Source organism: Engraulis encrasicolus, chromosome 24, assembly GCF_034702125.1.
Source record: "Engraulis encrasicolus isolate BLACKSEA-1 chromosome 24, IST_EnEncr_1.0, whole genome shotgun sequence".
Taxonomy (NCBI): domain Eukaryota; kingdom Metazoa; phylum Chordata; class Actinopteri; order Clupeiformes; family Engraulidae; genus Engraulis; species Engraulis encrasicolus.
In genome coordinates, this window is record NC_085880.1 from 25,733,841 (window position 1) to 25,745,281 (window position 11,441).

Here is an 11,441-nt window from a genome sequence, read left to right on the forward strand (position 1 = left end):
AAGCATGGTTGCCCTTGGCTTCACCTTGCGTTATCTCATGGTAGGAAAGGTGAGGGTAAATCAGTAAGCTAATGCAGAATAATTCCAACCTGTTTGGTTGTCAGAGACACTCTTTCATCGTTTACCTGTGGCAAAAATGGCTGACCCATTATTCAGATAGCTTAAGTCTGGTGGTTTTCCAACATTAAAATTTCTGGCACGGCTGACCAGTTAAGCAGCATATTAACTCTCCATAGCTAAGCTGTGTGATTGCAATGCATGAACACTAAGAATAAGTCTGTCTGGGTGTTGAAGGTTTCTGTCAGTGCCTGAACAACAGACCCTTTGTGATGCCTATAACCACGTCATTTGAAATCCCCCAGTGTCATGAGGACTTGGCCTCAGGTAAGAGTGAGAGTGCTTCACCAGTGACTGCTACACATTGGTCACCTCCATACACTCACCTCACCAGCATTCACCAAGCCAGCAGATTTCGTTCAGTAGTTGGACATGCTCACATAAATAGGACTTTTTTTGCTAAGTCCAATATGAATAAATTCCATGACGTTTTGATGTGTATAATGAGATGCCTGTAAACATATACAATATATTTAAATAGCATTGCAGTTGTCCATGTTCTGAATAATCATCACCAATATCGAAGTGTCCTTCACCTGATCTGGACATCAACAATATTTTTCCATCTTTGTGTAGTCCTCTCTATCTCGACAGCAGCAGGCTGTAAAAAGGCAGGGCCAACTCTCTGGCAGAGTACAGCAAGGAAGCTGCCAGGGGCGAGAAGTAGAGTGCCGTCATGTCCACCAGGATGTGCTGTAGAGCTCCGAGCAGGATTATGGCCAGGAGGTAGCCTATGAAGAGCAGGGTGAACCAGTTGCCCTCCGCCAGGGCCTTGGGTCCATCCGGGTGGAGGAGGCAGAGGAAGCCCTGCACCAGCACGCGCATCACCACCAGCGAGTAGTAGCAGTCGAACACAGTGCCGTGGCGGTGGCGATGGGCCTCGGCAACCTTGGACATCCAGGCCAGGGAGAGACTGTGGAGGAGCACACTCAAAGGAGCGTAGACCCACTCCAGTGGCTCCACGAAATGCACACCCATGGCAACTAGCCAGAAAAAAACACACACACACAAACATATTATGTAAGTTGGGAACAGTGATGGAGAGTACTGAAAATGTGTAATTAAGTAAAAGTATCTTTACTTGGTTTAAATACTACTCAAAGTGAAAATACCTCATTATAAACTCCACTTGAGTAAAAGTTACTTAGTTACTTTCAGTTTCTCTAGAGATATCAATTTTCTTCTTGAATAGTGCTCTCTGTGACTGTGACTTGTCCTCTGCGCCAGCCTTCAACTTCAAATTCTTTATGCTACTAAGCTATCAATCAGTCCGCTCTCTTCTCTGGCTTATTTTGCAGAGGGGAAGCTGAAATGCTCAACTTTAATTCACCCCAAAAAGCAGGCGAATATGAACTTCAAATAGCCATTTTCACCAGACTTATTCGGTCATGGAAGTTTTGTGCGGCAACAAAATGATGGGCGGGACAGGGTCAGCCCATTAGTCTAAGAGCCCTACTCTGAACTTTGGAGTCTGGATACCATTGCGTTTTATTTATATTAATTTATGAATACGTCTTGTTAATAAATAAGTCTTGTCTATTTCCTAAAAAACTGTTTTCAGGTACATGTACGCCAGGCTGCCCTGATGTGTGCTTGGAATGTTTGTCGAATGAGAATCCCATGCACTATGAATTTATGAACGCTTTTCTCAGCTACTTACTGGCATCTACAGAGTATGGTCGGACTAATGGGCTGTTGGACCAATGACATGGGACCAGCGGGCCCTGGCTAACCATCCACAGATGGGTCAAAAATAGATCATTTATGTAAAATGGTAAAAATGCACAATTTCCCTTCATGTCCGGCAGATTTTTCCCTGCATTTTTTTTTAATCTATCAGAATTTACTAAGTACTCAGGGCAGATTCAAATGTAGTTCAGTAATAAGCTTGGACCAAGATGTACAATAAAAGTAAAAGTACACATTTTAAAAACACAAGTTACTCATGAAAAGTACTCAATTACAGTAATTTGAATAAATGTAATTAGTTACTATCCACCCCTGGTTGGGCAGGTAGAAAATATGAATGGCAAAGCTGAGAAAATTGAGTTAACAAAGCAATTGATGCATGGAAGATGTATATCCACTTTCACTGGCTCATCAAAATACACAGCCATGGCAACTGATGGGTAAAAGGAAACATACAGCTACTCTTGTGTTGTGTTGTGTTGTGTTATAACCTATTACACTGTAATTTACAGCAACTAGGATATATGTCACTCATTCACCTATTTCTTCTTTCCTTTTCTATAGGATGGTATATACATACCTTTTATGGCTATGGAACTAAGCGTGACTCCGGCCAGTAAACCTGTCCAGTACAGGCGGGGTGTTGTGTTGAGTGCCAACAGGTGGCTCCACAGTACACTGAGGACGGGCAGCAGGCGTGTGACAAGCGGGTAAAGCCCCGAGTGGGTGCTGGCCTGTGCCCAAAGCTCCAGCACGGCCTGGGCACTACCGCACACTGCCGGCACCAGCATCTGCTCCCCAAGCCTCAGGCTGTACGGCCGGAGAGACACCACCCCCACGCCATGCAAGAGCTGCCACACCAGGTAGATGATGATCACCTGAGGGAGGGAGCATCCTGCTATTCAGGCCATTTTGGTACATTTACACACATAGGCCTACATAGCTGTAAGTACCTGTGTGTTCAATATAACATAATGTAAAAAAGAAATAGCTGCTCCAAGGGTTTAACCAAAAGTACAGTAAGCCAAAGTTTTTCTTTTTCCAAAAGGGTGTACAAACTTCTACATACTACGGTATACAACCAAGGCTTAGACAGAAGTCCATACAAAAGTAGAAGTCCTTCATTTCAGGGTTTTTACAGAATATTTTTTAATATTATAATTTGAGTTGCAAGAATTTGTCCTTTTTAAACAAGTAAATGACCAGTTAGTACATTTCAGTTTGAGAAAGACACAGTAGTTAGACCGACATAACAGCATAGAGGGAAATGTGAATTGAGTGGAAGTTTGCGGATGCCAAGGTCAGTCTAACATAATGTGTGTACCACTTTTATGTGTGGGCTTTTGCTTAGGTAGGCAATACCTAGTCACAGATAAAACACCTACGGAGGATAGAGCTCTGCTCTATCAACAATCATCTATTAGGAAGATACCTCAGGCTTGTACTTTTCCGAGATCCATGTGATGTGAGGTGAACGCCCCTTTAGGAGACCTTCGGTTAGGAGACCTTTGGAGTCTTGAGGTTGAGAATAAATGGAGTTCCCTTAGCACTATAGATGGCGGTAGTGCACATCTTGTGCAAGCTATCACCAAACACCACAAAAATAGAAGGAAGATGGGACAATGCCCCCCCAAGCGACCGAATTTGAGCACACTCCTTTGCATTGGTTGAGCGGAGTTTGGGATATCTTTCTCTACTAAGAAAATCTTTGGCTTTATCCCCTTCCTATCACATCATTACTGTGTCAGTATGATGGGCCTCTATGATATAGTAGCTATCTGGTGTTACTTGGGCACACCATTTACAGTGTATCACAGAAGTGAGTACACCCCTCACATTTTTGCTGATTTTTAAGTATATCTTTTCAGAGGATATAAAAGGAATTTAACTTTAACACAATAAATAGTAACATAAATTACCGCTGTGAATGAGAAAAAAAATGCAGCCATTAATGTTTGAACACCCACAAAAGTGAGTACACCCCCAGTTAAATCCCATAGCGAATGTCTGAGGTGGGGCCGTGTTGGCCCGAAAAGGGATTAAAAGGGAGCTTGTCAGTGTGCGTTTCATCCTTGCCTTACATTGAACTTTTACATTTTGAGTCTGTACCTGGCTAAAATAGATGTGTGTGAGATTTGAGTGAAATCCCATAGTGTCATGATCTGCTTCAGTAGTCATAGTACATTATTGACATCCATGTTTCTTTAGGTGAAATTCCGCTTTCCAATGTTGACAGCATTCATGCAGCCCCAAACCATGTAAGTCCCACAAACATCTTTGATTTTACACATCAGACTTTTTTTGGTAAAACTCACTTGGTTGCCATCGCACATGTTCGTCACAATCTGAAGTAAATTTGTTTTGGCTGGGCTGGGCACTGAACTGCTGCGCAGGCGACCCGGGATCAATTCCCGACCCAGGTTGTTTCCCGATCCTCCCCCGTCTCTCTCTCCCACTCATTTCCTGTCCCACTCTTCACTGTCCTGGGCGAATAGCCGACTGTTGACTCCGTCAATCAGTCTGGCAAAAGCCATGAGGAATCCGTCTCCGTGGATGATGGGAGGTGGTCTGATCTTACTCTATAATTTAAATTAATTGAATTTCCAAACTCAAACTAAAACCCATATTGTGCTTTATTAGCATGCCTGTTACGTTATAGCGTTGCAAAAGCTTACAAATAACAAAACGAAAGTGTGAATATAGTTACCTTAACCAATCAGTAACAGAGCTCGCGGGTGAGTTCTACGTCACCACTCTCAACTGTTTGCTGATTGGCGAAACACTGAGAGAACCGAGCTCGAGGCTTTTGCCAGACGATGTGCGGAGCCAAAATCTTTGGGTGGAGTACAGAGGATGGCGTCGCGAGGCTAACTCTTCACTGTCCTGTCTAAAGAAAGTTGAAAAACCCCAAAACAAGATATACAAAAAACCACACACATCTCTTTTAGCCAGCTACAGACTCAAAATGTAAGGCAAGGATGAAACGCATACTGATGAGCTCCCTTTTAATTCTGATGTTTTGGGCCAACACGGCCCCTCCTCAGACATAGGATTTTAACCGGGGGCCTACTCACTTTAATGTGTACATGTTCAAACATTAATGGCTGTATTTTGATATTTCTGAGTGAACAACATATTGTAGCAGTTATACACCGACTTTTCATTGTGTCAAAGTGAATTAATGCTGTCCTAAGAAAAGATATACTTACCACCACTCTGCAGAAATGTGAGGGGTGTACCCACTTGTTACATACTGTATTTGTTTCCCTGAATGTTATTGGATATTTTGAGGTGGACAATACAAGTTTTGATATCTGCATGCATTCATAGAACCAAGGCTCAGCTGAAAAAAATGCCATCAGTAGACTACACAAAACACACACACCTTATTTCCTTTTTTCCCTGAATTGTTCTGGATATTTTAAGATGTCAATGAAAGCTGACCTAGATCTAGATCTGACCGGTTAGTAAATGTAAGTCTGGGAAAGACACAGGCCTACTATTCTATGTAGACCTACAAATTAGTAGATGGGGGAAATGTGGAAATGTATGAATGTCAACGACAGGTTATCATGAAATATGTAGGCTACGAGCTTTCTCTTAGTGGCAGGCAAAACCTAGTCACAGATAAAAGGCCTACAGAACAGAACAATTCCCTGTTCCCTGTAGGCTATATCATATCACACACGTCAGTACGATGGGCCTGATTGATAAGAGGGACATATGGTGTTACCTGTGCAAAGGTGAGGGGCACTGCATATGGATAGTGATACTGCGGTATGAAGATTCCACACACAAGACTGTGCAGTCTGTTCACCTGCGCATACAGCACCAAGGCCAGCACAACACCACAGAACACCAAGAAATTCCTGCATTGCGATGAGTAGTGGCCTGATGTGCAGAACACATTTGAAAAGTGCTTCCTTATGGCCAAACATCTCCCCCTGCAAACCCAGGACAAGCTGATTAAATGGACAACTTGAATGAATGTATGAATGACAGTAATGCTTTAAAATTATGTAAATTGCTTTGTACGTCACTGTTCAAGACAACAGTAATGACAATTTAATAGCCTACTTCCATGCTGTTTCAAGGCCTTTTAAATGTGGAAATACAATCTCCAAATGTATACACACTTCAAATCATTGTGGGCTTAATAAAGTAGATGTGAGAAGAATAGGCTATAGGCCTAAATAGCATTATCAGACATCTTTACTTTTTTGGTACTCTACCTGTTTTTAAAGTTCAAAGAAAATAAAACGTAATTTCCAATTCAACATAGATCAGTTACCATGGATGTTAACTAAATAGTAAGTGTTTTGGTAGCCTATAATGGTCACGTACCATTTTTGTAGCTTTGATGATCTACCTCCATGGCGGATCTTCATAACTCCCCTCACATTCCAGTCACGAAGGTCGACAGTGGAGGCACTGAGCTCGGGTTATTCCCCGGCTCTATGCCTCTTAACTAAAGAAGTCAAAAATGTGCTTTTTAACTTGTTACTTTTTACGGGGCTACTGTTACACATTTTCACTTCTATTTCCACTTCTATGCCAAAGTAAATAAACAGTTTCGGGCGATTGATAATCTTCGTTAAAACATTAACTCTTAATTGGCCAGCATTGTCTTCATTAAAGCGTCAACGTTCAACTAAACAGCACAAACTTCGATGAAATAGACCTATTTGTGGTCGGCTATTGCTACAGCTCCGAGTAGCCTAAAAAATGTAAATCTGTCATATCCCATTTTCCGTTACCTATGAATAATCATAATAATAAAGACGATAGATATCATATCCCCTGTTCCTGGAAAAGGGTCTTAACAAAAGTGTGAAAAATGTGAAAAGCTCATTGACCTACCTCCGTGCCATTACAGTCTTAAATCGACTACGAGACCACTACTACAAATAACCAAATAACCATTGCGCGCGCCCGACATTGGCCACTGAACCGACTGTGAGTTTGCGCAGTGACATCGTAATGTGGACTTTGAGTCCTTCTCATTCTGGACCCATAAAACATATGCAGCCTACACATAGGGTTATAATGTATAGGCTATCTTGTTTTTTCATCAGTTACTAGCCTATTTACTTTCTTTGCAAGGGTGCGTAATCCTACATTTGTTTATGCCTATTAATCACTACTCCTCATTTTGGCCCCATAAAACCAAAACCATATTGTCTCACGTGATGTATACTACATAGGGTTATTAGGGGCCAAGCAGCGAAGCTGCCTGGCACCTTAGAGTGTTTCTACGTTTTCTTATTATTATTATTATTCATGTTTCTTCTCCGACTGTAAGTCTATGGCAGCCCATAGAACCGTACTGTCGAAAATGCTGAAAATCGGCACATGCGTTAAGGACCAGCCCAGGAATACCCAGAGCAATTTTTAGGTCCCCAGCCCCAACCCTCTAGCGCCACCAGCAGGCCAAAATTGCAGGTACATTTCTGCTTGTAACTTTTGAACCGCTGGGCCAATTTTCAAAAACTTGGTATCCCTGGAATCCTTGGGCTGAGACGAATCCAACGCACCCTATGACGTCATTTTCCGCCTGGATAGTTTTCCCGCCATTTTGAATTTTGTGAAAATCACTAAAAATGGGTGTCCTCCCTCAATTTTTGACATTTTTTTCTGAAAATCGGTATATAGCATCTCTGGACTGAGATTCACAAAACTTATGCCTTCAATTTTTTATATCTTTTATCGTTTGGCCGTGACAGCCAATCAAAAACGGCCTAAAATTCGCCAAACAGGAAGTGAAGTCATATCTTGGCAACCCATGGTCACAATCTTCTGCAAATTGTCACATACATTCTTGTCCATGCCATGACCCACCAAAACAAATTTCAGGTCGCTAGCTCAAACTCTCTAGCGCCACCAGCTGGTCAAATTTTTAGCTACGTTTCTGCCCGTAACTTTTGAACCGTACGCTCCATTTTAAATCTGGTGGTACCGTTGAAATCCTTGGGCCAATCCGAATCCAACGCATCCTATGACATCATCGTCAGCCAATCACAAGCAGCCTAAACGTCGCCAAACAGGAAGTGAAGTCATATCTTGGGAACCCATGGTCACAATCTTCTGCAAATTGTCACAGACATTTTTGTCTATGCCATGACCCACCAAAACAAATTTCAGGTCGCTAGCTCAAACTCTCTAGCGCCACCAGCTGGTCAAAGTTTTAGCTACATTTCTGCCTGTAACTTTTGAACCGCATGCTCAAGTTTTATTCTGGTAGTACTGTTAAATTCCTTGGGCCAAGACGAATCCAACGCACCCTCTGACATCATATCCGCCACAATAGAATGCCCGCCATTTTGAATTCTGTGAAAATCAATAAAAACCCATCTCCTCCCTCAATTTTTGACATTTTTTCTGAAAATTGGTATATAGCATCTCTGGACTGAGCCTCACAAAACGTATGCCCTCAATTTTTTATATCTTTTATCGTTTGGCCGTGACACCCAATCAAAAACGGCCTAAAAGTCGCCAAACAGGAAGTCATATCTTGGCAACCCATGGTCACAATCTTATGCAAATTGTCACAGACATTCTTGTCCATGCCATGACCCACCAAAAACAAATTCAGGTCGCTAGCTCAAACTCTCCAGCGCCACCAGCTGGTCAAAGTTTTAGCAACATTTCTGCCTGTAACTTTTGAACCGCATGCTCAATGTTTATTCTGGTAGTATTGTAAAATTCCTTGGGCCAAGACAAATCCAACGCACCCTCTGACATCATATCCGCCACAATAGAATGCCCGCCATTTTGGATTTGGTGAAAATCAATAAAAGGCTCCTCATCCTTCAAATTTAGTCTGATTTTCACAAAACTTGATACACATGATCTCTGGAGCACTCTAAAGAGATCCCTAAAGGGGTTGTATTACATCTTTTACCGTTTGGCCGTAACAGCCAATCAAAATCCTCCACACAGACGCCAAACAGGAAGTGAGCTCATATCTCAGCAACCCATGGTCAGAATCTTTTGGGAATCGTCACACACATTCTTGGCTATCCCATGACTCTCCACAAGAACTTCCAGGTCTCCAGCTCACTCGCTAGCGCCACCAGCAGGTCACAAATCAAATTTCGAGGTATATTTCTGCTTGTAAAAAATAACTACCGGTATGCGTGTCTCATTCTGCCTGCTCAGCTATTTCGGTTGCCTTGGCGACTTAGGCGGACTTTCTGCTTGGCCCCGCATTGCTGCTTGCAGCTATATTTACATCTTATTTTTCTTCAGTTCTTATATTTCATTTTTGCTGATATATGTATAGGCCTATTTGTGAAATATCCTTAAGCATTCATTTGTTCTAACAGTGGTAAGCATGCAAAAACTTGATATATGGTCAAAACATTGCAACTGATCTCTGAAGGGGAAAAAACAGAAAGATTAAGTAGTCTAGGTCTACCATTCATTAGCACACTGAGGGCATATGTTTTGGACATGTTCAGTGGCCCCTCCCCTCGTTTGTTTAAGGAAGAGATGAGCAGGAACAGCAACCGATACAATATCCGTTTGTGGCTGCTGCCTTTATGGCTTGCTGTCATCTATGACATTTTCAAACAATTAGAGACCACTTTAATTTAAATGTCAACAAAGGCTATGACAATTCACCTGATAAGGGGAGGTATAACAGGCATAAGGGAAAGTGCACTGTAAAAATGGGTTTCTTCCCAGAACAGTTCTTTAAAGAACTATTCCCCAGAGAAGTTTTAGGTTCCCACATTATTCAACTGGGTTCTTTAATTTTTTCAGTAGGTGCGAACAATCAACACAATATTCATGGTCAAAAATACAGTATCATTGCAGGTGCTGCATATAGCCTACATAGGGTTTTTTTCAGTTTACAAACATTGATGTTGTGAGGAGGGGCAAGATACTGGCAGCCAACCATGTGAGTTCATTTTTTGACCGACAGCGGTTTCAAACAATCAGAGGTTGAACAGTGCACATCCAGGGTCACGCAGCCAGGGATTGTTTACAAACGGGAAACCCACGTACGTTACTGCAGTTGAAGACCTTGGCTACTATAATGGTAGTTCAAGTTCAACACACAAGTCAAATATTATGTGGCAGTTATAAATTAGGTTTTTATCAATTTAAATATGTTTCCAATATTGCATTCTCATGTGCCTCAGTCTGCTCTCCAAAAATGTAGATTTCATATCAGTATAATTGAACAATTAGGCTGCTTGCTGTACATGTCCTACATCAGACTTGTAACGTTGAATCATGTTTCACCATTCATGTACAGCACTGTATGGTGCCAGACTTCTCCCTTCTCCCTCATCGCGGCACACATCTGACCTGTCACACACAGTTCTCCCTAGCTTCTCTAGAGCTCTTCACCCCATTCTGTTGTCATGGTATCCTGCTAAAATAAGGCGTATCTGGAGAGAGGGATGTAAAGGAAAAAGGGAGAAAGTGAGAGAGTAGAGGGGGGGCCAAAACATTTGTCCTGTCTTCATGGAAGGTTCATGAAGATGTTTTTTTTACATACGTTTTGGGAATGTAAAAGGACAACATGTAACCTTTGATGAGTGAAATTCCTTGAAGGAAGTACATAACTTTTCCGATGGTTTTGGGCTGAATATCAAGATGATTGTGCATTCCTTGCTGCTTTTTGTTCAATAGCAGTCTCGAACAAGGCCTTTGGCTACAGATCCCTAATGTCTTCCACTGGAAACAATGGGCATAGTGCTGGCCAGGTAAGGCAACATTTTAATAACCATTAATGAACAGAAAACGTTTAAAATGTCTTGAAAAGGATTTGTGAGGAAGCATTTTGGATAGCCTTTCCGAGTGTAAATTGTATGCCAGAACATGAAGGTTAAGTTTGTCAGGTCTAACAAAAAAAGTGTGTCTCAGAACTTTTATTTTCATATGACCAAAGATGTTTTCCCCCTTGTAACATGATTGGGTCCTCTTTGTGTCTGTAATTCACTTCTTTAAAAAATGCATCCATCCTACAGAGTGGATAAAAGCAGAATTGTACCTTCAATACTACCGAGGAGAGCCGTGTCATCATCAGAGCATGCTGCCCTCTGCAGGACGGTAAATGGAACCACACCTAATTGTTCAAACAGCAACACCATTGCTCCCTTCATCACAACAGAAAGCACATGTGAAGGTAAGTTATACACTACTGTGGGGGCACACATCAATGCATAGTTATTCTGTCCTAACATCCTCAACTCCTCTGTTCTTGTCCCACCTCCCGTGGTGGAAAACAAAGGAGGAATTGATCCACAGAAGATCAAGCACCACATGCAGGCCCACTTATCGCACCTTCCTCTTCTATCCTTATCCTCTCACTTTTTCAGTGGCTTGTGATGTTCTAGATCAGGGGTTCCCAAACTTAACCGTGGCAAGGCCCACCATATACCGATAAATTCCAGCCAAGGCCCCCTGACATAGCCTGGCTCTCACTCAGACCCTTCGTGCTTCGTGCTTCGTGCAGCTTCGTGAGCTCACACGAGGGTCTGGAAATCTTAGACGAGCCCGAACGGAATCAGATATATGCTGCCTTTTATTGTCCCCGTCCCAACTTATTTGAGACGTGTTGCATTTATCAAATTAGAAATGAGTACATATGTCCCCCAAAACAATATTTTTTCTCGTTTTTA

At 42.1% G+C, this 11,441-nt stretch overlaps 2 protein-coding genes across 4 annotated transcripts in view; one reads left to right on the forward strand and one right to left on the reverse strand.

Annotated features, from left to right (window-relative positions):
* Positions 1-170: 170 nt before the first annotated feature.
* On the reverse strand, positions 171-6,688 carry si:ch211-248a14.8 (uncharacterized). 3 transcript variants are annotated; one of them, XM_063192148.1, is made up of 4 exons: positions 6,151-6,688; positions 5,540-5,697; positions 2,387-2,684; positions 171-1,100 (listed from the first exon to the last, which is right to left on the reverse strand). In XM_063192148.1, the coding sequence occupies exons 1-4, from the start codon at positions 6,179-6,181 to the stop codon at positions 700-702; spliced, it is 888 nt and encodes a 295-aa protein (XP_063048218.1). In that variant the 5' UTR covers positions 6,182-6,688; the 3' UTR covers positions 171-699. The 3 variants fall into 3 exon arrangements, with proteins under 3 accessions (XP_063048218.1, XP_063048217.1, XP_063048219.1); XM_063192147.1 differs by having other exon boundaries at positions 5,540-5,750; XM_063192149.1 differs by lacking the exon at positions 5,540-5,697.
* Positions 6,689-10,503: 3,815 nt separating this feature from the next.
* Positions 10,504-11,441, forward strand: part of LOC134441056 (serine/threonine/tyrosine-interacting-like protein 1) — a 5,195-nt gene continuing 4,257 nt past the window's right edge. The window contains exons 1-2 of the mRNA XM_063191250.1: positions 10,504-10,523; positions 10,788-10,945. Of these exons, the coding sequence (XP_063047320.1) occupies positions 10,504-10,523; positions 10,788-10,945 (178 nt within the window). The remainder of the gene's footprint in view (positions 10,524-10,787; positions 10,946-11,441) is intronic.